General features: G+C 39.6%; 1 protein-coding gene across 3 annotated transcripts in view; it reads right to left on the minus strand.

Moving 5' to 3' along the window:
• Nucleotides 1-27,494, minus strand: part of LOC145776367 (S phase cyclin A-associated protein in the endoplasmic reticulum-like) — a 50,182-nt gene that overhangs the window by 16,070 nt on the left and 6,618 nt on the right. For 2 of the 3 annotated variants that reach the window (XM_082587765.1, XM_082587763.1), the window contains exons 6-29: nt 27,182-27,376; nt 23,107-23,324; nt 22,125-22,550; nt 17,205-17,407; nt 16,988-17,087; nt 16,791-16,902; nt 16,311-16,494; nt 15,802-15,915; nt 15,296-15,418; nt 14,789-14,931; nt 14,280-14,361; nt 13,492-13,676; nt 12,909-12,986; nt 12,454-12,547; nt 12,142-12,230; nt 11,757-11,822; nt 10,755-10,887; nt 7,251-7,375; nt 4,322-4,445; nt 3,772-3,935; nt 3,486-3,578; nt 2,757-2,903; nt 2,215-2,557; nt 683-832 (exon numbers count right to left, since the gene is read on the minus strand). In XM_082587765.1, coding sequence (XP_082443891.1) covers nt 683-832; nt 2,215-2,557; nt 2,757-2,903; nt 3,486-3,578; nt 3,772-3,935; nt 4,322-4,445; nt 7,251-7,375; nt 10,755-10,887; nt 11,757-11,822; nt 12,142-12,230; nt 12,454-12,547; nt 12,909-12,986; nt 13,492-13,676; nt 14,280-14,361; nt 14,789-14,931; nt 15,296-15,418; nt 15,802-15,915; nt 16,311-16,494; nt 16,791-16,902; nt 16,988-17,087; nt 17,205-17,407; nt 22,125-22,550; nt 23,107-23,324; nt 27,182-27,376 — 3,691 coding nt within the window. The remainder of the gene's footprint in view (nt 1-682; nt 833-2,214; nt 2,558-2,756; nt 2,904-3,485; nt 3,579-3,771; nt 3,936-4,321; nt 4,446-7,250; nt 7,376-10,754; nt 10,888-11,756; nt 11,823-12,141; nt 12,231-12,453; nt 12,548-12,908; nt 12,987-13,491; nt 13,677-14,279; nt 14,362-14,788; nt 14,932-15,295; nt 15,419-15,801; nt 15,916-16,310; nt 16,495-16,790; nt 16,903-16,987; nt 17,088-17,204; nt 17,408-22,124; nt 22,551-23,106; nt 23,325-27,181; nt 27,377-27,494) is intronic. The other variant, XM_082587764.1, reaches the window with a different exon arrangement.

Consider the following 27,494-nt stretch of genomic DNA (forward strand, 5'->3'; position numbering starts at 1 on the left):
AAGGCAGAGATTAGAAGCATTTCTATCAGGCGGGGGAAAATAGTGTAATGTTGCATAACTAAACTACTGTGGAGTTCATGACGAAAATTAATTACAGAGCGATCGATTTTAGATGTTTGCTTACACTTGAGCAAAGAGTTAAATTTGACAACATTAGGACGCCGAAGAGGTTTCTTCAAAAAACTGAAGCGCGTTTGCATGGCTACAGGCATTGGTGTATATACAACACTCTCTCATTGGTCTCATTGGCCATCTTCGGAAACGAAGGGCGAACATCATCATCATCATATACAACACTATGTAATAATTTAACTTCACCGGTCTTGCCTGGTTTGGCCTTCAGCGGCTAACGTTCACAACTGGTTCAATGTTGATGTTATTTTTGCATCAAATAATGTGTCATTTTTGTGACTTCACATTTATTGTTTCAGAATAGAATTGAGATTGGCATAAGGCCTAGTCAGCAAACCGGTCTTTTTCACATCGAATCAACATCTGCAGACGCTGTGAAGACAAGGACCGATTTGCTGGCTGGGGACAATTAGTAAAAAAAAATATCGATTTTGATGTTGATATAACGTTGTGAATACGCATAATAACCTAGACTCTAGGTTATTCTAGACAACAAATTCCGTAATCAATGTAAAAACGACGGAATTTGTTGTGTGGAACAACACGTCACCTGATTACGCTTGTTCCCGAGCGTGAAGTAGCCAATGCACATGATGACTTCATGCAGCAGATCGGTATGGTCACCTTGCACGCAGTACCACAGCAAGTAGGTGCAAATGTGACGGAATGCCAGTGACAGGCCCTCTGCACCCAAGCTAGACTGAAGATGAAAAGATAGTTTAGTTTAACAGTTAGAAAATGAATATGTTTTCAGTAAATTATGCATTAAATATGATATCAACGTTGCAAAAAGATAGCTCAATGCAAAACGAAAAGCCAATTAAAGCTAGTTTTTTTGGAGAATGGTATCTATGTTTGCTTTGAGCAATCTATGCCTTAGGAAACTTTATCCGTGTAGAGGAGAGAAGCAATGATCCTATTATTCTAAGCAACCTTTTCAACATTTCAGCGCATATTCAACATGACTAGATAAATGATGTCATTTGTTTAGAACAGTGACCCTTCATCTTTCAAAATCCACTTAAGGAAGTGTTGCTGCTATGATTAACCGAGAAAACAGTCTCACAGTCGCCTCCGTGTGGTGGAACAACAACATGAAGGTCAACCACAAATCGTTGTTGATCGTGTTAACAATGTATCACGTTTCCAAGGCCAAAAAGCTATCCTAATAATGTTTAGCCTACTCGCAAAAGTTTCTCTTTTTACGTCGTTTTAACGTTGCCACACGTTGAAACGATGTAAATGAGGCAACTTTTGCGGGATGGGAAATGGACAGAAAACAGTGCAACGATCAAAAAGATCTTGGTGTGGGATTGTGATAGCAACAAATACGGCGGTCACCCGCAAATACCATCGCGTGCATCAACGCGTGCCGACCAGGCAAAGAGAAAATGATTTTGTCGTTCAGGGTGCGGGTATGGCGTGACGTAAGCTGTTATGACATCAGGTAACGACGCGATATCTCACTCCTAAGTGAAAGCGGTTCAGTCAAGCGTGTTATTTTTATTCTTGAGGTCAAGTTGGGGTCAATGAAAGATTGATGGCATAACAAAAGGAGTTGGCGCTGGGCGACAGGAAATATAGAAAATGTCTTTGAAACTGCCTCCTCTAAATATTGTGTAATCTTATCCCTAATGTTGTGCACTGAAATCAAACATATGCATTCCGGAAAGGAGACTTGCAGTTGCCGTTGGTTTCATGGCTGAGAGCGCAATTTCATATAAATAAGGAAGCGCCGAGGAAACGGACAAAGTCGTGTTAAGAATAGTTTGATATTCCGATTCACAACACTACTGTACAATATACAATACATCCTGATCAGCAAAAGATGCTTTTTTACATCGCCCTAACGATGCAAGACATTCAAGTCATGTCAAAACGGTCGTTTTTGCCCGCTGGAACACAACATCCGGGTCAAGCAAAACTGGCGCCAAGATTTTAAGCGGAAGATCGAGAGAAATTAAAATTGTTTGTGTTGAAAATACGAAGGCAAATTCATCGTTGTGGTTTAAAAAAAGGCCCATAGTTAAAGCTCGAGTCATTTAGGTCGATTCTACGTCTTTTAACGATAAAAAAAATTACCTGTAGCAAGCAGAGGTCCATGTCAGCAACAGCGTTCAGGACGGACATGACAGCAAGCGCCACACTGAGGGTGTGCTCTGGTATTTGCTTGAGTTCGGTATACGCCGTTGTCGTCAATGGAGCATCCACTGATGTTGATCTCAGAGTTGTAGGTCTCTCGGGAGCTCCGTGGAGGAGAAGTCCATATAGAACGGAGACGATCCCCATCAGCTCAGTGAATTGCAAAGCAGGGAGGAGCTGGGTTGGATCATTATCCCATGTGGTACAAGATGAGGACTCAGTGGAATGGGATCGTTTTCTACTTGCACCCTGCGTGCCAGAATGATCTGACAGTGCACGATTTCTGAAGAATGGTACAAATCAGTTAAAAAAATCCATCTATTTGCATGCATTGATCCATCGTCAGCAGACGTTAAATCAATGTAAAAAAAGTTTTTTTAATCTTGAAAAGCAAATGAATATAAAAAAGCATAAATTTTGAAAACAGAACATAATAGACGTTGATGATAAACATGTGAAGGGAGAATTATGACCAGTGTTACCTCATAGACACGAAGAGAGTCATCGATTCGAGCAACGAAAGTCCGTTTCTGACAAATGCCGCCATGTTGCTCCCTGGCACCACCTGGTGGCGGATACTTTTCAGGTAAGCGCTCAAAACCTCCATGATGCCAGAAGCGACGATATAGCTGCAAATAATAATATAAATGTAACTAATATGCAAATAATACATTATAAAAGTAATAGCAATCTAAAAATAAAAGTAAAGGCATTGAACGTTGTCGGTGAACGTTTAGTGCAAAGCGACGTGAGAACATATTTTGTCCACAGGCAGCCACGATGGTTAGCACAGTGGTTGTAAACTGTTTTGTAGTCGCGGAATCGTTTCAAAGAACTATCAAGAGCGCAAACACTTGAACTTCTACAAGAGAATCTAAACGAAAATTTTTTCTAAGTTAATTTTCAATATGTAAATTTTAGAGCTTAAATTTCGGTACTTTTTCCACATATCAACTTTTCGTTACATTTACGAATCATTTGGTCGAGAAGCCTGGTCCAACAAGCATGAATGATGCCAATTACAAGGGCATAGCGCAGCTTGCAAGCATGCCGGTTTCAAAGCTCCCAGACAATAAAATCCGTCACTTTTACATCGATAACGTCTGATGGCGTTAAATCAATGTAAAAATGACGGATTTTGCGGTCTAAGCTTCAGTCGCGGTTCCTGCTTTCAATAAGGAACAAAGCAGTTTCAAACCAAGACAAGTTACCTGATAACGTCAAGTCCTCTGTTCAAATACGCTTCTATGAAGCTGCGATGGTCAATTGCTGGTGATGCGACCATAGCCATGGCTTCGCTGATGCTGAAAAGTCGAAGAAAACGCTTTCGCTTTCACAAATACGCAACGAAAAACCTTCAGTTGTTAATTTAAGTTTTAAAACTATCATTTTTTTGTATGCAATAATTCTCACAATCTTTGAAATTAAAAAAAAAAAATAGTGAAAAATTTCAAATGTTGTAACAATTGAATGCAAAATAATTCAGTTTTTACTCACTTTTCTTTGCCTTTGCTTGTTGGAGCCTGGCTGCCGAGCTCGTGCATAACAACTGCGAGCGCTGACAGCAGTGACGGAGAGGCTACGTCGAAAGTTATGCTTGCGTCATTTTTCTTTGACCCGGATGTAGAATTGGACAACATTGTTGATTTCGCATCGTTTTTCTGTCATGAAATAACGGCCACTACTCAACGATCTCGTCAAAAAGTTAAGCGAAAGGTTTTCAGGCAATTTAAAAGTAAAAAATAATTCCAAGATTCAATCCAGTGGTACAAAAGAAAAGCATTTATTATTATCGATTGAAAAAGTGCAACACACTGCAGTACTGGAATGATGAAATATTCAAAAAGCAGCACAGGCAAATACCACTACTTTTGTCTACTTCTTGGTGAAAAGAAAACTGCCTCCTTGCCGAGTTGTTTTTGGATTCGAACCTGAGCATTCATCATACAGCGTTCATCGCAGTTCATTGCATTCATCTCGTCATGAATGCAATTCAGCAACGAAAATGAGAGGGTGAATAGTATGAGAAACGTTAATTCAAAGTTACCTTCAACTGCAACAGAGTGAGGTCAACGACGGCGGCCATCTTGTTTGAATAAAGAACATGCACGCAGTTGTTATAGCAACCGTGACAGGCCAGCCGAAACGCAATAGCAGCGTTGCCAAGCGATCTGAAAAAAAAACAGCAAGAAATGTGATCAATGCATTCATTTATTAACAGCCAGTTAATGTGGCTATTTTCACATCGTTTCAATGTAGACGATGAGAAAATGGAAACTTTCGAAGGTTGGGAAGTCGTTTCAGACAACGACACAACTAGAACTAGGGGAAATGAATGGGAAACGAAATAGGGGAAGACCACTATGCCCAGGCTTAATGACATCAAGTATCGTGCAAGAACTAAACAGGATTTAACTCCGAAACTGTTACAGCAGAAAATATTGGCGCTTCATTGCCTCCAGCCCCGGAAGGAACCTGATGGTGATGCTTTTTAGACAAATACGATGGTTGCGAAAATTTCTCGTGTGTTTCGTTCGTTTCATAACAGAGTTATACCCAAGCTGCAAAAGCACCTTTGCGCGAAAAAAAAATGTTAAAGCAATGAAAACATGCAACGTAACATTAATTTCTAACAATTGCACCACACAAGGGTGTGAAAAAATAGCGCAGAAAGCAAAATTTCAAAAACAAATAAAAACATAATTTACTCGCATATAATTGTGCACGTATTTCAATTTGAAAGGAAAAACTCCGATGATTTATTATCGACTACATGTCGCCCACACGCAGCAATTAGTTGCGCCTTTCGCATGCATGAATGGTTTTGATTAATAGTGTACATTTTTTACTTTCTGTTGTAACCTTATCCAGTAATAGCGCTCTGAAGTTAGCCGAAACAAAATTATACGAAATGACACCTACCAGACAACAGGTGAAAAGCAAGCAAAACAGCAAACTGAAAGCCAACTTGTTTGGTTTGCAGTTAAAAAAAAATATATCCGCAAAATTTCCGCTCAGAGTTTTTCGTGAGACTGTCCACCACGTACGCAATTTAACTTGTATATCGCTATTGCAGGGACAAAAGGTTAGACTAACACAAAGATGCTTAAAGCAGCAATGAAACCAAATCATAACAATTTTTGAGCCAAGAAACAGAATTTTTTTGCAGCAGCTGAAGGGGTAACAGTTCAATGCGTCACGCTTCACCGGATGTGGTCAAATCGTCACAGAAGAAAATTCGAAACCGAAATGCCGCGAAAAGACTTACGTCGATCAAAAACAAAAAAGATCAAATCGCCACGGCAGTTCAATCATTGCTAATGAATAATGACTTGTTGGAGTGATAAATGACTGGTCACAAAATTACACCCTTTGATTGTGACCGTGACGTGTCAGCTTTCAGTTGGCTCGCTTCTTGATGACGTCACACCTGCGTCGCTCCCGACAACTCATTTTGTTTTTGTTTAACAGGTTTCAGGTAGGATTAAGCTAATTAGCAAATGGTGGAAAATATTACTCATTTTCACCAAGAAATTATCCGACACACATCAATGTCATTAGTGACATAGTAACCCAGACAACAAATCAAGTTTTTTTTACATAGATTCAACGGTTGCAGACGTTGAATCAACGTAAAAAAACATTGATTTGCTGTCTGGGATAGTAAGTTGGTGATTTGTTAGCTCAGCCAACGCTGCTGTTCAAACTTCAAAGGCCGACAAACAATATGTATCCAGTAGCAGATATACCGATTGGTAAGTCGGATCAGCAAATCGGTCCTTTTTCATATTAATTTAACGTCTGCAGGCAATAAGTGGACGTGAAAAAGGAAATCTGATAGCCGGGAGTTCTTGGCATTAGACCTTGTTATTTGTTCTTTTTACCGCTTTACATATAAAAAATAATCAAAAAGGCGGATTTTATTAGCTGAAAACCAACACATTCCAAAAACCGCTTTGCATTTAGCGTCACCCAGCGGGCGGAATAGTTCTCAAGCAACGATTTTGCAACAACACAGGGTTGCCAGATTGGCCTTTTTACGGCTAAATATGTCAAATTTGGCCCTTTTTGAAAATTTCAGTTTGGCAACCCTGCAAGAACATTCAAAAGTTTCTCAATCCTAACATCCAGTAACGAGGTCAAAGGTTTCAAGCTTTCACAGCTTGCGGCGCACTATAATAAAAACACTTCGCGGTACGCTTGCAGCTTGCTACAAAACAAAGTTGTTTTAAAACATTTACTATGCAAATTCTAATGCGAATCGTGTAATCACCATTACTACACCGGCAAGGCAATAGACCGGTAGGCTACCGTATTATCAGTTATCTCATGAATAGTGTACATTCAAGACTCAAAGGTTTGCATGCGTACCTATTAGTAAAGCGAAGAAATTATTTTCCAAAATTTTAGAGAATTTTGCTGCACAACTGGAAATCTATCACGGCGCACTAGTGTACCGCGACCCACAGTTCGAGAAACACCGAACCAGTCCCACATCATCGGCTAAAAGTCTCTCGAACAGTAGTTTTTCAAATTTTTGATGTACTTGTACAGTATTGTATTTTTTCGTAAGTTTTGTTGGAAGTCTTCCAACAAACATGGTGTTGCTTTTAGTGTCCAAAATTATAAATATAAAATGTTTTGTAAAGCTTTTTACGCAAATATATACACGTTGCAAAGATTGCAATAAACAATGAACAACCACGCTGTTCTGCAGTGATATGTGAGTTTTTGAGCGGGCCAACAAAACAAAAGGTCGAAGACTGAGGGTATTGCAACGTTCGTTTTTATTGGGCGTGCACAAATTTTACTAAAAAAAATAATATATAATTCTGCTAAGCGTTCGGGTTAAATCAACCGCAGATACGCGGATTGAAACTTTCTGTATCAACTGCATGATAAGAATCTTCAAAGAAAACAGTTTGTGTGAACTAGTCTTCATCCCGGAGTTTTGTGCCAAGAGATTCACCACTCACCTGTCAGGAAGGAGCTGGGTTCCTTCATCCTTTTTCCGTCGATCCGTTTGGAGGAAAACGTCAAATACGCTTTCCAACATTTGGAATCCACCTCCAATGAGGAACACCGACTGTTCTGCGGATGTCTGAACAACGATAAAATAATCGGGTTTTTAATAAAAGGATCTGATTTTTTTGTCGTATCCAGGCTTAAACCTAAATGTTGAAAATTTAAACTGAATGGACTGAAAGGCAAGGAAGCTAATCTTCGTGTCCACTTTCAGAAATGCCTTTAGTTTAAGTATCTTGATAAATGCACAGCCGCATGCTCTTGAGCGGTGTCGAACCGGCACCCTTTTGAGTGCCTTACCAGGGCTCTCACCACTGGGCTATGCAGCAAGCATCTGGTCATAATTGCTCATGATTAAACCAATTGAGCGACATCGTAAGAAAAATGCAACATCTCGAGAAGTCTATATATATGGGATGCCGGCAGCCTGTGCAGAAGCTTAGACAAGCCATAGGCCTCAGTGATGTAACAGCAGCGAACGAGTGGTGAGACCAAGATAAACGACTCCCGAGTGTAGCATGCTCGGTAGATTAATTTGTGATCTTTGAAGCGGATACACAGCTGAACATACTCGCTTGGTTTTATGATCAACGGGCCAAAAACGCGCTAATATCAGCAGAGAAACCTCAGTAATTTACATGATTGGAAAGTTGACAAACAAAAACCAACTTCTCAATTGATGAAAAATTTGCTTTCTTCCAGCATGGTAGTTGTGTGATGTTTTTATATTCGTCAGAGCTGTGAAACTGCGCATGCGTGCGGACCGATTCAGGGCACGATTTCCAACTACACAGCCCGCTGCATAGGTGGCTTATTGGCTATTAATTCACCCAAGAACCCTGCTGGCCAGTTTTACAACACTCATCTATAAAAGATAAAGCTATATATGTGGCCATTTAAAAGTGAATTTCACTGAACATATGAAGTATTCATATGACCTAGGGAATGACCTTCCAATGAATACATTTTATACGTGCTCTTAGAAAAAAAAACTTTTGTACACAAAAATCAGCTCGCCGCTGAGTAAGCAGTAGTTGTGAATATAAAGAGCAATCAATTTTGTCACACCAACAAAGAATATTTAACAGGCACTGTCGGCATTTTTTATAATCCGCCACAAAGTATTCGTAAACTCTTTCTCATGCTTTCCTCCACTTTGGAAAAACCCAGACAGCAAAAGTTTCCGGTTTTTACATCGTTTCAACGTATATAACGGTTACAACGTATATAACGGTTTCAACGTATATAACGGTTGGTTATATAACGTTTCAACGGTTGCTATATAAACGTAAAAAAGAAACGGTTGCTGACAAGACTGGAATAATAAAACGGAATCCAGCCACCAAGAGAGGAGCTGATTGGCTTTAATTCATGATAAACTGGTAACTACACTTGCTGCAAACCAGTCAGAGATATCGTGACAATCTCCTGACACCAGATGTTCGCGTCACATGATCGGTTGATCATGTGATCACACATGTCACGAAGTGACTAAACTTGTCAGTGGAGTATTATCAGATTGGCTAAAAGATAGAATTTTCCCCCCTCTGTATCTTAACAAAGCTTTAAGAGTTAAAAGTCAAGTTTCTAATAAACAGAAAACAGTGTGGAGTTGATCCGTAAACAGACACCCGCAAGTTTAATGTCAAAAAGGATGAATTTGGAAGTAAGTCGGCAATGACTGAATTCAAAATGAGAACAAGTGTTCTATGGTCGGCAGGATTGAATGGTTTTGAAAAATGATTGACGGTAACAATATCCGAAAGCATCAAGGATTTGGTTTGGCCGATACGGTATAATCCGATTGGCGTAACAAAGGCTTTCTGTGCAAGGTTGCATGCAGGTGATCAACGGGAAGGCTGTGAGTTTTCTACTAAGCTTCAGTTGCCCTTTTTGCCATAGCGGCGAGATAAAAAAGGATTTCAGGACTTAGTTGGGTCTGTAACTTGTGAGGTTTATCTTTCCTTATTTTCGAGATTTTATGTTTCATAACGAACGTAAATTTAACGCAAAATGCATCTCAAAGCAGGACCCAGCCAGCAAAAGCCATAATTTTTACATTGATTGAACGTCTGCGGGCTGGCTGGGAGCACATTCGTTGTTCAACATAACCGCAGTCAAAATCAGTCCTTTTTGTATGCTGTAGTAGTGTAGCAGATTCTACGTCTGCAGAAAGTGAAATAGCAAAAAGGAAACAAAAAAAGGGATCAGTTTGTCAATTTTGGCGTTAATTTTGACCGTCGATTGGGCGAGACTATAAGAAAACGGTGTTTCTCAAGTTAGCTCTATCTATGGGATTGTTTTCTTCTTACCCAAGAGATACACTTCGACACAGGTGCACTGGTTTGCTCAGGCTGGCTTGGCATCAGTAGATGAATGTCGGTGAAGAAATTACGCTGCAATTATCTAATCATCATAGTTTCAAATGAAGCCCAGCCAAATTTTGAACGTCAATCAGAAGGAAGAAAAAGCTGTGTAAGTTTTCTCTCATAATCACGAAACCGTTTTGAGAACAAAAATTAAATCTTTTTTTTCAAGTTAATTGAACAATAACATAAATATTGACATAAGAAAAAAAGTTATGAATTTGAAGAAAACTGAGAACTTTAAGGTCAAGAGTTGCATCATTTTGTACTTTACATTTTATTGTTTCAAAGTAACAAATTCGCATGAGAACAACTTTCCAGACAGTAAATCAGTCGCTTATTACATTGATTCAACGTCTGCAGACGTTGAACGTATGTAAAAAAAGGCGAATGATTTGCTGACTGGGTTGAGAATAATTTATATTTTCTGCAACAAATACCACACTTAAAATAGTGGTCTTAAAAATGAAATTGCTTTGGTAATGTCATCATATCAACAAAAATGCCACTGCGAAGTGGCAGCCAGCCATAGAAACGAAGCGTGGATAAGCCCACTAGTGTGCCTTTGTAATTAGGCGGAGTTCACTTCTTGATCTACGCTTGCCGTTCGCTACAGTCCAGACAAATAAGCAAACAAGCCACCGAGAAATCACCTGGTGCTGCGTAGATTGGCCTCATTATCGCCATTTTGTCGAAATAATTCAAAATAGCGCGAGTTGTAAATGACATTTCTGGCATTGATAAATCAAAAATGAAACTTATTAGAAATTATTTCAGTCATATTACTGAGCGGTTAAATGTGCATTAGCGTGATGAGAATGAACCGATGAAAACTGTTTATCGGATACAGCGGAGTTTTCAGCAAAAGAGAGAAAATGTCTCTAGTTTTAGCTGAAAAGAATTCACTTTCAACTGGAAATTTTGGGTTGTCTTTTAACGATGTAAAATGGCGGCCATCGTCAAAAGTTGAATTACAAAATTCAAGACATTTTTCAGAAGTTTATATGATTCGGGTTGTTCACAATACGTGCAGTACTCAAATCAATAAATAAGCGCAGAAGATTAATTTCGGAAACGCAGCCCATTTACCTTTTTTTCTAGAATTCTGTTGATTTCTCCCAAACTTCTATCCAACGAAGCGACACGGTTCGCTGGCCACGGCCCGCTACTCGTCTTCTGATTGGTTAATAACCTGTTGATGTCCTTGATCAAACGAACGATTCTGAAGACACAAAACAACAATACAAACTAATGATGATGATAACATGTTTCATGCAGGGCTGAATCCATCGCAAATACGCGCTTCCCTTAATACTTTACAAGATAAAGATTTCCAGTGCAGCTGAGCAAGTGATAACTTGCATGAAGCCAAATTATACTATATATTAGTTGTAAGAACATCTGTCCACTGACGGGGGGACGGGGGAGTGCGCTAATAGCTTTTGAGACCCATGCATAAACTTGACCACTCTTTCCAGGCACAATGCGGCAACCACAACCGCGCGGATCTTGACACGGTGCGTCATCTAGCGGTAAAGGAAAACAATAGAAGTAAAATATTTAATTTCGATATAGCATTTTTATCTTAGTCGGGCTGCATCCTTTCTTCGAAACCTTTGTTCTATTAAAAAATCGATACAAATATGCCATTCATAAGCAGATTGTGCATTTTGATCATTTGAGGGTCACCACAAATGCCTACGTCAGACCTTTACCATAAGAAATGAATCGCAACTTAACCCAGACAGCAAAATCTGTCATTTTTACATTGATTCAACGTCTGCAAACGTTGAATCAATGTAAAAATGACGGATTTTGTTATCTGAGAAGATGTCTTAGAATATACAATATCGAAGCATGCCCTTGGAAACTATTCGATAACCCACACAAGCGCATCAGGCGTATATTTCATCAACGTGTGTAAAACACAAGTCATTTACATTGCACGGTCTACTCAGACAGTAAATCAACCGTCTTTTACATTGATTCAACGTCTGAAGACGTTGAATCTATGTAAAAGACGATTGATTTGCTGCCTGGGCTAATGGTAGGTCGATTAATTGAAAGAATGATATCAACCACACGACTCACTTGTTCTTGTTGTTTATAGGATTCGGGTTGTTTTTTTGCTCAAACTCCCTCGCATATTCTTTGCCTCTGCAAGGTTGCAAAAGTTGACCTTAAATACGTTGGCAAGTAGACGAGTGAAGCCTTCACTCTTTGTGTTGAACTGAATATGTCTTCATTTGACGTTAAATTATATGTTGAAGATAGCCGTGTTGTCAAAGTGTACTATCTACTTTTTCTAGAAAAAAAACAAAACAAAAACGGAACGTGTTTTTCATTGAATCATCAAAGAAATACTATGTTAGCAATAGTTGTTTGTTTTATATCGTTTCAACGTCTAATGATTTTAATACGAAGAACAAATGGAAAAACAATGAAAAACTGGCCCGGAAAGTAAATGATGTGCAACCTGGATGTCATTCTACTCCTTAGCTTTTTCAATCTCTTCTTCATCATTTTCATTCTCTCTTGCATCTTCAACTCGTTTTCTTTCGTCTCCTGAAAACAACATAACCACATCAGCCATCGTAGGTGGAGTGAACTTGTTTAAAGCAATTTGACGCCATACCTACCATCAACCACGCAATATTTAGATATGTACCGGAATTCCGTTCTGGCCGAAATTTCGACAATTGTTTCGGTTCCGACCGAAACTGGCGAAATTCCGGACAAGATAACAGACTTGTGTGCTAATTTTTTTTTAATTTCTTTAAATGCTTACTTCATCTGTGTGGCCAGTGTTCGATCTTGGTGACGTCATCGAACCATTAGATCCGCCTTCAGCTTTTGCGTCCATATTTCCAGTAAGATTCGAACTGAAGATGCAGAAACAATACGAAATAAAAGAAATCACATTTATGCCATTCATGCGTACAAACGACGACGAGCATATTAATGCAGTAAATTCATGATTGCTGAGGCCTAAGAAACGAGATCTATTGCCATTTTTATAATTTCTTTGGTATGACCAGGTCATCGAATCCACGATTAACAACTCAAGGACAGGCACACTGTCCAATGTTCATTAAGCCCGTAAGCCAGTTTTTAGCTGCAAAGCACTTTCATAGTTGAATCATAAAATACCAAAACAAATTAGCACATCCATTATAATTTATTGATTAGTGAAGTAATAACATGATGTAAGTTTCCAACCAACTAGCACTTTACAAAACTCACTTCTCGTCTCCCACAGTGCTGACGTCATCCAACTCAAGCTGGCCTTTGAGATCAGCCAAGCCACTGATTGGTCCATTTCTGTAGAGGGGTACGCGTAAGTCAAATTAAAGTAAAGTTAAAAGTTGTAGCCGCACTTTAATCCTCACACGGACGAAGAGCTTCAGTGACAACTCATGACGTACGTTGTGCTGGCTACATCACATGGCCGAGAAGTGAGAGCCCTGGCGTAACACACAACGGACGCTGGTGAGAGATTGCCCAAAATCATTGTCTTTGGCAAGACATTTCATGGCATGCTTAAACGTGAAGAAAATTGGATTCCTTGCCTTCCCGCCAACTTATCTAAATGTTTAACTACCGGCGTAAGCCTGGAGGTAACAGAACAAACGCAGGTCGTCGTACTTAGATTTTATGTGAGATCTATCGAAGCCGCTTTGTGTAAGTGTTCAAAACCAAATTAAACAACACAGGACATACCCAGGCAAAATCAACGAAAAGCAAAACATTTTACAAGTGGTATCAGAACTACGGTCTAATCAACATTAAAACACCGTGATTTATAAACATAAGACGCCAAACTTACGGCAACTTAATACTCGCAGCAGCAGGCGTTCCTGGTGTGACTCCAGAACCGGAAGATATCAAGAGAGAGTTGGAAGGTGAGTTGAGAGACGATCCCAGAGAGTTGAACCTGCCCAGGCTCAGCTCCACCGCCTTTTCCTTGCGCTGTTCCAACTGCACTTGGTGACGCCGTTCGCTCTCATTGTGCTATTGAAAATAAAAGTTACGACGGTCACCGTCTGTACTTCTGGTCGTTTTCGTTTCGATCCCCAGGTCAGGACATATCAAAAACTTTAACATGGTAGTGATTGTATTTTTTTTTTAGTAAAATTGTGAGGATAATTATTCTTGGCAAGTAATGTGACCTTTTCAGCTAAGATCTTTGGGACACGTCATGCATAAGGAGGATCAGGAGGAACTGTCTATGATTGGAAAAATCAAAGATGTAGGGAGAAGGGTGATTTTTGTCTGGTATATGCAGCTGGTTGAAGGAAAGAAGCGTGAGGGCGTGTTCCGAGGTGGATTAATTGGGGTTGGCAATAAGTGAAGAGTTGTGGGGAGGAATGATTGCTGACGTCTTGAAAAGAAAAGAGAAGGCGATTAAAGAAGATGTGTTCCTTTTATTAACTGCAGTAGCTAACAATATACAGCAGTGGCAGATGTTGATCGACAAAAAACATTCTAAGCAAGATGGACGGATGATAAGCGGTTGGCAAAAAAAAATCCAGATAAGTTTAAACATCCGTAAAAATAATAACGTTCAACTTAAAAGTCAGACAAATGGAGAAAATCGTTCTAATGAAAACGAACCTTCAGTTGTATTTTCTTTTGTAGCTCAGTGACCGCTTCCTGTTGTGCGGCGTTCAGTGCTGAGAGTCTCAGCTCACGGTCCCTGTAATGTAGCATCAAGCTTATTTGTATAAAGCAATTCCAATGGGGTTGACATGCAGAGTGATGTTAAAAGTAGAACGGAACGATAGTGTGGAAAACGAAAGCATCACACAACATAACACAGTGACACTGATTGACCGAATGAGATTTTATCATATTTGTTTTCACAGAATTACAAAATACTGAAGATATCGGCAGAAGCTAAGCAGAACTGTTGTGGGCGCTTATGTTCTCTGTTAGCTGCAGAAAGCTCCCAACTTGCAGAATAAGTCATTTGCCACATTAAATATACGTCTACAAACGTGCAGTCAACGTGCAAAAACATTGCTACGTAAGTGACACACAAACCAGTAAAACTTTTACGACGTTAAAACGATGTAAAAAAGTAGTTTTTGATGTGATTAGAGTGAATCTTCTTGGGCAGTGACCTTGCTCTCTCTTTGGCCAATTTTCCCCGTTCCTTCTCCTTATCTATCTTGTGTTGCTCGATTCTCGCATCCTGCTCCTTCCTCTTCACTTTTAACTCTTCAATGCGATCTTGTCGCTCCTTCTCCAGAGCTCGCCTTCGCTCCTGCAGTGCAAGTAAAACAAATCAACGGAATTTCAGTGAAAAAAATCGATATGTGTACATCCAGTGAGGTCTTCAGCAAAGTAACAAATAGTAACATCAGACACAAAAGGAGTCAGAAAAACTGTTTAGGATCTACCAGACAAAAAAATGGTTCTTCATAAAAATGTGGCAACAACTTATTAGATACACACAGCTCCATACAAAAATTCCAAACTAAAAATAAATCAACAAACTTATGCAATTATTTGTTAAGTCCTGTTACTTTTGACATTTTACTTCTTTAAAAAAAAATTGGTCCTAACAGCGAACACACTATACACGATTATGTGCAACTCAAATAGCCGAATATTGAACGCAGCATCACCTTTACACTCTCTTCTTTAACCGACTTTATCTCTTGCATCTTTGTCCTCTCTTGCTCCAGCTCCTGTATGCGAACTTCGTGTTCACCGATCCTCATCAGGACCTCATGACGTTTGTTTTGTTCCTATGGAAGAGATCGAATAAAACCGTAACTTCTTGCAAATAGCAATGGTTTGCTGGCGATAACCATGCAAGGAACCAACGTTCGAGAAGTTGTCAGTTCGATTCCCATCTAAGGCACGTGGTTGCTTGGTTGCATCTTAGCAAGACAACTTCATTTTTTGTCTCACTTTCATTTTCAATACATCAAAAACAAGATAGTTTGGCTCTTCAGGTAAAAACAATACTTTGAGAAAGCCATTGAAAAGAAACTATTAAACCCTTAAGAATAGGCAGGTCTTGAAGTATTCAAAGCTGAGCAGAATAGCGAGGAGTAGAAAAATGACTTTGTAGTGCGTGAAAAAATATCACGCAAACATGGCTTTTTAAACAACTCAGTCTGATTACCTGCAACTCGTTGATGAAAGCAATCTCGCTGACTTTGGTGTCCTCGGCTTGTGCCTTTCTCTTTATGTTTAATAATTGCATGGCACGTTGTTCTTCGGCACGGGCTAACTTTTCCTACGAAATGAAACATCACGCAACCTTCGTCAGATACTCTTAGTGAAAACAAGTGATATTTATGTCAAATGAAAACAAAAAACAGTTATCACAACATGAGAAAACCTCTTTGACAGCTCAATGTCGAAATTCTTAATCTGTAGGACCTTGAATTATTAACCGAGACTGACAGCTTTCGATCGCACAGTAGTTGAAGTTATGTTGATAGTGGCTGTTTAATTTTCCAGCTTTTTTAATAAAGATCTGATATGTAAACGTACGAATTTCAACTTCAAAAGTCGAGGGAGTAAAACCATCCTAACTGTTGCGACAGCAGATTTTAAATTCTATAGGTGGTAATTTGCAAGACTATAAAAACTGTATGGTATAAAAAATACAATTATAATCTCGCTAACCGCATGGCAGGATTGAAGTAAGTCCCTCTGTCTTCTTATCAGGTCATTTTTCCAGCTGACAACCACTTGGACTTTCTCTGTGAGCTCATGGATCTTGTGTGTCTTCTTCTGATGCATTTGCAGCCTTCTGGCCTCGGCACGGCGGTGCTTTTCCTCTTGCTTTCGTTTTGACTCAGCTGGCGTTCTGCAAAATGTTTGCTTTTGAAAAATGTAGGATTGGCAACACGAAAATTTATACCGCCTTTTCTTCAGTCGGCGAATCATCAGAATGATAAGATGGGTGAGCACTGAGCAGCTTACATTTAAGAAATATGAAAATAAAATCTTAACATAATAATAAGAGTTTTGGGGATATATTAAATCTAACTAATTATATTCAGCGCTGAAAAAGAAAGCATAGATTTCGGAGCGTTTGTTTTTTGTTGAAAGCGAAAGATGCTTCCGTATCACACAATGTTTATGCAAGTTGGCATTGATCACCTTTTCCTGGACGGGGAAGAAAGCTTCTCATGCATCTGAACTGCTCTTCCAGGCTCTCTCAACTCCTCTTCTTCCACCAGATCATTCCAACTTAAACCAGCCTCTTGGTCAACTGAAAGTTGCAACATTGAATAAATGAAAATCATATTTTGAAAATTAGGCGGTCTCACATGACAAAATACAACGAGTGAAGATACCTTCAAATCTTGTTAGAAATTCAGACCATTCCAAAGGGGTTTGAAGCTGTTTTTCTGCTGCTGGAAGTTCCTTCGCCCCGGCACTACTACGAGCACTGTCCTGTACATAACAATCAACAAGTTAAAGGTTAGTTTGAAAACTAAGATTTTAAAAATCTCTTTGCCAGAACTGAATTAAGATTTTATCAGATTCAAGGATGCTGCAGGAGCAACTTACACAATCCGTGTCAGCTTCCGGGTTGTCTTGTTCTTTAGCATCTTCCACTTCCTGGATTTGCCGGAGCAAATCTCTTTCCTGCTCCTCAGCCACCGCAATGGATGCCTTGTGTTCTTCGTGCAGAGTAAGAGCTAAAGATGCGGCTTCCTCCTCCAACTTGTCCAGTTGATTCTGACCATCTCCTGGGTTTTCTTCCCTATGAACTACAAATGAAAGCAATGTGAACAACAACAGAATTGTGTTTGTCGTATCCAAGCTTACGCCTGGTAGTTAAAGATTTACATTAAGAAAACGGGAAGGCAAGAAAGCCAATGGATTGCAAGCCAATTGACTGGTGAGATTGGCTTTCTTGCCTTCCCGTTAACAAACAGACTTGAAAAGGTGGACCGTGTTTGTTACCAAATAATCAGTTGTCTGTATTTGTTATGGTCAACTTACGGTACGGCATAGAACAATATGGCGGCGAGCCAAGTCACTGACTTCACGGGGAAGCGTACCAATCGAGAGCATGTAATTCACCGTCGCTTATGAAAAAATACAACTAAAATGCAATCACCCATGGCCACCTGGAGATGCGGCCTGATTTGTCACATTTTGCAGATTTTGATTACAGCTACTGCTACTGTTTGACTGACAAGAGCGGGGAAACCCAAACTAACTTTGCGAGTTTTTTGTTTCAGCGTGATGTCATTGTGTACAACATGCGTTTTAGCAATAAAAAAATCCAAATTTTGTTGCCCTCGTCTCGCTAAGGCCGCTTTTGTTCGATACCCGTTTGCGAGGTCTCGTTGCGCATCAAGCTGTGATGCTGTTCGCTGTGACGTCACAAGGTACATATAGTTGTGGCTAGAGATGTAAAAAAACGGTTTTTTTTGTTTTTAAAAAAAACGAGCTCGTTTTTTTTGTTTTTTATCGTTTTTTTTTGTTTTTTATTCGTTTTTTTGTTTTTTTTACCTATTTTGACATTAAATGTCACAATATGCAGCAATTAGCGTAAACTCATTGCAATAGCGTCTCTTTCAACAAAGAAACAGTCTCATAACTCGTATAACTTACTTTAAATCAGACTAAATGTCTGGTATAGGCCTATTTTTTCATTGCAATTTTGTAGATCTCAAGTCTCGACACACGAGCCATAAAGATTTCTCACCGTCTCAAATAGCAGTAACAGTGTCCTATGGTTGGCACATCTCAAGTATTGTCTGTAATTTGGTCGAGCCAGTTGTTAAATGCAGTACCACACTCGTGTACAGTTTTGAAGCCACCTGGGATTTTGGTTAATGGGCAAGTTAGGACCAGGTGGTCAGTGTCCTGTTTTTCTACTTAACAAAGGCACTTTTGACCAGCACTCCACACCTTTTCCAGTACAACGTCAAGAGGTTGTTCCAGTTGATGTGCATTTGGTGCAAACTTGATGAAAATCACACAAACGGTTCTCGAGTTATAAGTGAAGTAACCTTGGCCACTAGGTGGCTTCATAGATAAGGAGCAATAGAGAAATGGCAATATCTCAAGAACCGCTCAACATATTTGGATAATTTTTAGCTCTACCCCATGTTTTCTGGTGGCCGGTCGATTGGTCGAAAGACATTTGGTCGACAGTCAATTGGTCGACAGACATTTGGTCGACAGGACATTTGGTCGACAGACAATTGGTCGACAGACATTTGGTCGACAGGACATTTGGTCGACAGGACATTTGGTCGACAAGACATTTGGTCGACAGACATTTGGTCGACAAGACATTTGGTCGACAGACATTTGGTCGACAAGACATTTGGTCGACAGGACATTTGGGTTAGAGTTAGGGTTAGGTTAGGGTTAAGGTTAGGGTTAGGATTAGGTTAGGGTTAGTTAACCCTAAAATGAATCGTCCTTTCGACCAAATGTCCTGTCGACCAAATGTCTTGTCGACCAAATGTCCTGTCGACCAAATGTCTGTCGACCAAACGTCCTGTCGACCAAATGTCTGTCGACCAAATGTCCTGTCGACCAAATGTCTGTCGACCAAATGTCCTGTCGACCAAATGTCTTGTCGACCAATTGTCTGTCGACCAAACGTCCTGTCGACCAAATGTCTGTCGACCAAATGACTGTCGACCAAATGTCTTTCGACCAATTGACCGGGTACCTGTTTTCTGGGGTGGGCTATTTGTTTATGAACATTAAAACAAGTTTTGGCAACTATTTTTTTAGATAAAAAGAAATTAACCTCTTGTCGTTATGCACCAATAAAACCATGATGCGTAACTTTAAAAAAAAAATTTTTTTTAAACGGGTAGAGGAAAAATTGATGAAAAGTTTGGCAAAAGCAGTGTAGTGCTAAAGCCCCAACTTTTAGCCCAAATCACAAAATTAAAATGTAGTGAAAGATGGAAAAATTTTGATGTTTTTTATTTTCCCTGAAGAGGTTCAATACTCCATTGTGATGTCATAGTCATGTTTGTTTTCCCTTAATCACACCATTGTGCTGTCATAGACATTTTTAAAAGAAGTATGGTTGCACTTATCTATCCAAATTGAACTACTATAGTTTTCAGGACTTTGAGACTTTAGCACTTTTCTGTTTTTGCCAAGCTTTTCATCAATCTTTCCTCTACCCAATAAAAAAAAAAAAAAAAAAAATTAAAGTTACGCATCATGGTTTTATTGGTGCGTAACGACAAGAGGTCAATTCTCACTCCTTTTTACTCCAGCGTAGTTCCCAAGTAAAATAAGTTTTCATCTTTGATGTTTGTTTTGTATCTTTATCCTGCATTGCGGTAGCCTAATATGGGTAAAACTTTATTCTTGTCAGGAAAAGTATTATGAAGCATTTATTCACTATGTGAACACTGCGAGCAGTGCTGAAAAACTCCACTTTAAAGAGAAACTTTCTTCATTCATGGTTGGTAGTTACTAGCAATAGTTAACATGGGTGGTGGGCATTTGAAAGGAACATTAACCTAAACCTTTTCTGACAAATTCACTTACTTTTGACAGCTAAAAATATCAGTGATAAGATCTCTTGCATTATGTCACAAATGATCTGCAGGAAGCATCAATGACAAAGTGTCAAGAACTTACAACACACGAAAAGAATACTTCTGTTTCAACATTTATAAAGCATATTCATCGTTGTTAAGCTATCAGTTAAAAAACATGTTTAAACAAGCTATTGGCAATAGCTTGCATTAGTAAATTACCACAAACAAAGTAATGTGTGTTCTGAATACTGCCATCTTGTTTTTGCCAAAATTTCGTCAACCCATTGAGTGTGTACAAGAATAACCAGTAGGCCTACCGGTATACTAACATCGTGGGCTACCTTCCATAAAGGGCACTTCCATAATAGGAAAAAGAAATTAACTCATGTACATTATGTCATGTATCAAATTGCATTAATTCAATGTTTGTCAGGTCTACTGCCACAAACATGCCTGAGAATGAAAAAGAAAGTGAAACAACGTAGAGCTATGCAAAAAACATATGCTGCTGCCAAGCACACACACTTAGGAATTTCAGCACACCAATAAAACCAATTTTACTAGTTTAATGTTTTTCAAGAGCACTATAATGAAACTAAGCTGCAAATTGTAAAAAATTTGCAACTATTCCAGAAAAATATGAAAAAAAACAAAAAACGCGTGTTTTTTTTGGCCCAAGTTTTTTTTGAAAAAAAACACGTTTTTTTTTTTGCATTTACAACTCTAGTTGTGGCCAAAAGTTTAAGACCAGACTTGATTTATGACGATTTTTGCATTACTTCAAAATACTGCATCAGATATAAGATGATGCATAAAGATGATGCAACTGAAACAATATCTGATGCAGTATTTTGAAGTAATGCAAAAATCGTCATAAATCAAGTCTGGTCTTAAACTTTTGGCCACAACCATATGCACCTTGTGACGTCACAGCGAACAGCGTCACAGCTTGATGCGCGCGAGACCTCGCAAACGGGTATCAAACAAAAGCGGCCTTAGCGAGACGAGGGCTACAAAATTTGGATTTTTTTTTGCTAAAACGTATGTTGTACACAATGACATCACGCTGAAACAAAAAACTCGCAAACAGTTAATTTGGGTTTTCCCGCCCTTTAATGATATAACAGCTTTTTGTTGCCTTGGGGAAGCAGTGGCAAATGAGAAAAAGTAAGGTAAAAAGCGCTGAATCAGACCGTTATTGAAAAATTAACAGTCTGACTAAAATCTTCGAAATCAAATTTTCTTTGTTTTTCAACATGTGAGGATGTTAAAACCTATTGTGTCATCTGGTGAAAACAGTAAAGAAAGCGTAAAAATATAATTTTTAGAAAAATTTATTTAAACATTCGCCAAAAGTTAGTAAAACTATAAATTTCTGCAAAATGTGACAAATCAGGCCGTATCTTTAGCTAGCCATGAATCACCCAAGGGGTCAGTTTATTAAAATTGTACTGAACTAACTACGAAAGTGAATCAAATATTGTACGACGTACACAACAAATGTGAGAAATACGATGACGCAGCAAAATATGTTATGTATATGCCGTACGCGTTTGTAATCCGTAGGTCGCTGCAGCAGATGGAGCGTTTTGACAGGTAGACACTTTAAACATACAACAATTTTCCCTATCAAACAGTTGACTGCAGCATTGTGACCCTTCTAGCACTCAGCCAGAGAGTTGATTCTTCCTTTGAACTTTGTTTGATATAATTAAAGATGAAAAAAAAAGAATGGAAGGAGTAGGAATCGAACCCACATCATCAAAATGACTACATCTCAAACCATAACGAGCCGACCACCACGCCAATCTGCGTTATGGCGAACCGTTCATGAAATTTACTCTATATCAGAAATGTTTCGAGAATTTCCGTGTCTGCTGCAGCGACCTGCAGATTATAAATACGTATCCCGTACATGATGTTGACTAAAGTTGATGCCAAAATAAAGACTCACCGGTTTTAAAGAAATCGGCTTCAGCGGCATCTAAGTCTTGGAGCTCGTTTTTGCTTTCCTCGCTTGCAAACTCAATTTTTTCAGACAAATCTTTCTCAGCTGCTGCAGCATTTGTATTACTTTGCTTTCCAGAGTGAAAGCAGTTTTCCGAAAACTCCACGGCGGCTTTCGAAACGGGGCTGGTCATTCCACCTGACCCAATGATCCTGTCAACTACTACATTCACAAACCCGGCACTGCCCTGGGAATTCGAGTGCGGTACTTGGCCCATGGATGCCATGCTACAGTCGGCGGACTTGGAATGTGATAGCGGAGGTTCCTTTTTGGTTCCGGGCACTAAGTGTTTAAGTTCCGATGTGTTTTTCAAAGATTTGGAATGCTTGGACTGACGGTTGCGTGGAGCCACAGTTTCCCATTCCCCACCGTCTGCCAAAAAAATGAAACAGAATTAAACAGCGGCCACTATGTAAGGTTCTCTCAAAGTAACGGTGTTGGCATGCTTTTCTGTGCGATTGCTACTTGTAGGCTAATAATAATATCAATTACAATGAAAACAAGATTTACAAAAAAATTAAGAGTGATACTAATCATGGTGACGGTGATTAAGGGGTTTTTGAAGAATTCTTTTTATCAAAGCTCATAATATGGAATACTATTTTGGTAAAACCGCATGCGTGAAAGCGTGTCATTACTCGCCCGCACCAGAAAGCATCATGACATTTACAAACGTAGGAACCGCGCTTTTTACACAGAATTGGCTAAACTGATCGGTCAAAAGAAATAAAAGAAACTCTTGTAAAGCTGTTTGAAAATCATCTAATGAGTTGATGATAATAATTACCCAGACAGCAAATCAACCGTTTTTTTACATTGATTCAACGTCTGCAGACGTTGAATCTGTTGCTGGCACGTTCATTGCTGCTTGCATGCAATGAATACACCAGAAAAAATGAAATAAAAAAAATAAGCAAACAAAACAAACCGTCCACAACTTCAAGGAGCTGAGGTTCTTCCTCTAAAGTTTCTTTGCTGCTTGCAAGTAGAGCAGTTTGGGGCGCAGGGTTCGCTGGTGATTTCAACGGCACCGATGGCTTCACGCCTCTGACTCTATCAGCCCATGTTGTAGTCTTGCTGGAGTCTATGACTTGGCTGCCAGCCACCTTCTCAGTGACGCTTCTTTCAGGTTTCGTCATGCTGGCTCTGGAACGCATTGCATGAGGAAGTTAAATGAATGACAATCAGATCAGACAAGCTTGTTCAGGCTTCAGCAGTTATTATTTCATAAAGAAATAACTGCAGAATTTTTTGAAAAAGGCAATTTTATACCAGCCAGGAAAGTTGCCCTTTTTACAGGCGTTGCTACACGTTGAAACGATACAAAAGACCAAATTTACTGTTTGAGATATTAACCCAGACAGCAAAAAATCCGTCATTTTTGTTGTCTGGGAACATCATTGATTGCATGAACTCGTGACCTATCACTGCAAGCAAGGATTATACCTACACAAAACTACAGCTTCTTTGTAAACTGCAAGCTACTTACTACTGCGTAGGCTACATGAGCGGCTGCTATGCATGCAAAAGCTAAAGGCAAGCACATTGGTGCGTTGTTAACGTGCAATCACTTAGCCAGAGTTAGGAATCAACTTGTAACTCTAAAACCTACACTACAAAAATTCTAACATTTGTTTTCTATCATTTTTACTGATTGAACAAAATGCTATCGGCTACAAAGTGCACAAGCTTATCAAGAGACAATGTCCAGCTCCATTTAATGGTGTATGACAGAAAGTGGTCACGGTCATTTACGCAAACCAAAGTAAAATTTGGGGATGTCATTGAGATACAAACACGACATGAAGTGAGCTAGGCTACATGAAAAGTCATGAACATCCCTCCGTATCATGTAGACCGAATTCAGACAAACTTTAATCGAAATCCAAACAGATAATAGAAACCAACTCAGAAAATTTGGTAACGCTCTTAAGACAGTGGTCCCCTTCCCAATCCAAGGTCAGCTTAACTAATGATTGATGTCGAAAGGGCATAAGATTAGAGTGAGATAGATCCAGCAATTTATGAAGGATTGCATAAAAAACCACTGGCTTAAAGATGCAAAGCAGTATGAAAGCATAGATATCTTACATATAGATATGCAACTCAGTGGTGCGTAATGATGTTTGAAGGCTAACAGCGTAGCTATGGCTGTATGCATTGACTTCAAACTTGGCACAGCAAAACAACTTTATTTTTAATATATTTTTTTGGTTTTTGTTTAAATAAAACTTTCTTCGTTTTCAAGTTGACGTATGGATTGCTTGTGATGACGTCACATTCTCGTTCCGCATGGACTGCTTTATGGAGATTCTGGCGATTGAAAACAAATCACAGTCACAGAGGGTACCTCTAAGGCTCTAAATACCCATTGTCGGGCATTGTCAGGCATTGTCGGGCATTGTCTGCTTTTTGGGGGGTTGTGGAGCATTTTCAGGGGTTGTCGAACACTTTCAGGGGTTTCAGCTATTGTAGAGTAGGCTAACTACTTTCAGGCATTGTTGGGAATTTCTAGGCATTGTGTAGAATTTCCAGGCATTGTCGATCATTATCAGTGGTTGACAGGCTTGTGAGGCATTGTCGATCATTTTCAGGCATTATCGAACATATTCAGGGGTTGTCGAGCATTTTCAGGGGTTGTCAGGCATTGTAGAGTAGCTACTTTCAGGCATTGTTGGGAATTTCCAGGCATTGTCTAGGATTTCCAGGCATTGTTGATCAATATCAGTGTTTGACAGGTTTGGTAGTCATTATGGAACATTTTCAGGCATTGTCGAACATATTCAGGGGTTGTCGAGCATTTTCAGGGGTTGTCAGGCATTGTAGAGTAGCTACTTTCAGGCATTGTTGGGAATTTCCAGGCATTATCTAGGATTTCCAGGCATTGTCGATCAATATCAGTGTTCGACAGGTTTGGTAGTCATTATGGAACATTTTCAGGCATTGTCGAACATTTTCAGGGATTGTCGAGCATTTTCAGGTGTTGTCAGGCATTGTAGAGTAGCTACTTTCAGACATTTGTTGGGAACTTCCAGGCATTGTCTAGGATTTCCAGGCATTGTCGATCAATATCAGTGTTCGACAGGTTTGGTAGTCATTATGGAACATTTTCAGGGGTTGTCGAGGATTTCCAGGGGTTGTCAGGCATTGTAGAGTGGCTACTTTCAGGCATTGTTGGGAATTTCCAGGCATTGTCTAGGATTTCCAGGCATTGTTGATCATTATTAGTGGTTGAGGGGTTTGTCAGGCATTGTCGAACATTTTTAGGGGTAGTCAGGCATTCTAGATTAAGCTACTTTCAGGCATTGTTGGGCATTTCCTAGCATTGTCTAGGATTTCCAGGCATTGTTGATCATTATTGGTTTTTGACACATTTGTCAGGCATTGTCGAACATTTTCATACATTTTTATTCCCAGCTTTGCATGCGCAGCAGAATGATCCCTTTCTATTTTGCGTAGGTTGTAAACATATTTACGGTATACACAAACACAGCAGCGTTTAAATGACCTGGCTATCATAAGTATCGACAATGCCTGACAAACCTGTCAAAACCTGGTAATGATCGACAACCCAAGAAAACGTTCGACAATGCCTAACAAACCTATCAACCACTGAATATGTTCGACAATGCCTGAAAATCCTAGACAATGCCTGAAGATGTCCGACAATCAGTGGCGTAGCTAGGGGGGGAGGGAGGGGCGGACCGCTCCGGGCGGCACGTCTGGGGGCGGCACTTTCAGACTACGATTTTTGATTTTGATTATAATCTGATAAAAAACGCATTTCATTTTCACACAGGGCCGGATTTAGCTAATGGGGGGCCCGGGGCACTTTTAGATCAGGGGTCCCGTGCAAAAAAATTCGCCTACGGCGCGAAACACCCCCTCGACGTCTACAGTAGCATTAATCCAGCACTGCACAGTATTTTGCAGAAACCACAAAAGCTAAAAGAAAAAAAGAAAAAAAAGCACATTTTTTTCACGTAGGGGGGCCCTTTAAAAGTCGGAGGGTCCGGGGTACCTGCACCCTCTGCCCCCCCCCTAAATCCGGGTCTGTTTTCACATGCTTTTTCTTAAAGGGGCGGCAAAATCTGAATCCACTCCGGGCGGCACATTCCCTAGCTACGCCTACTTTACAATGCCTGAGAGCCCCTGACACCTAAAAATGTTCGATTAAAAATTTCGGACAATGACTGATAATGGTTGACAAGCCTGTCAACCATTAATAATGATCGACAATGCCTGGAAATCCTAGACAATGCCTTGAAATTACCGACAATGCCTGAAAGTAGCTATACGGTAGGCCTACTCTACAATGCCTGACAACCATTGAAAATGCTCGACAACCCCTGAAAATGTTCGACAATCCCTGAAAATGTTCGACAATGCCTGAAAATGTTCCATAATGAGTCATTAATGACTACCAAACCTGTCAACCACTGATATTGATCGACAATGCCTGGAAATCCTAGACAATGCCTGGAAATTCCCAACAATGCCTGAAAGTAGCCACTCTACAATGCCTGACAACCCCTGGAAATCCTCGACAACCCCTGAAAATGTTTGGCAATTATCGCTACCGTATATCTCACCCTAAAATCGTTCCGGCGCCCCTCTATCTCAGGTTTGTAAACTGCCTACAACAAGCTTTAATGAGTCACTGGAAATAAGCTTAAATGATAGTTCCAACGATCATGAAACAGAAGTTGCATAACCTACGTGAAGAAAGATTATTGTCTTGATTTTTCATAGTAGGCTATTCTGTGAAAACTTGAAATATACGCCAAACAAAATATTCCAAAAGAGCTCAAAAGCCACCACTCGCCAAGCCCAAACCGTACAATAATAGCCCATCATAGATACGATAGCCAAGCTGGCAACCTTGATTGTTGATTATGTCCATAAAGTCAGTCGAGCGTGACGATAATTCCACGATTGCTGAGTTGCATATCTATATGTAAGATATCTATGATGAAAGCATGCAAATTAACTAAACTACACACCCGATTAACGTTTTATTCACAGCAGAAGCACTGGCATTGGCAACATCGGGAGGCTTTGAAAAGTTAAGACACCTGTTTATTTTCATCGCTCCGGATGATGCGATGGAGGAGTTGGGAGTGATCCCACGTGGCACCATCTTTTGGCGAGGACGACCAGGGGAGGATTTTCTAACTTCCCAAGCAAGAGATGTTGGTCTGAAAATAAAATATATGATATTGAAAAATGCTTTTGACATCAGAAGATTACCAATTCTTTAATCCTTTTGATAATTGCAATGTTGCCAGCTAGGAACATCTTCTCATAGTATAAAAA

Source organism: Aplidium turbinatum, chromosome 8 (assembly GCF_918807975.1).
Source record: "Aplidium turbinatum chromosome 8, kaAplTurb1.1, whole genome shotgun sequence".
Taxonomy (NCBI): domain Eukaryota; kingdom Metazoa; phylum Chordata; class Ascidiacea; order Aplousobranchia; family Polyclinidae; genus Aplidium; species Aplidium turbinatum.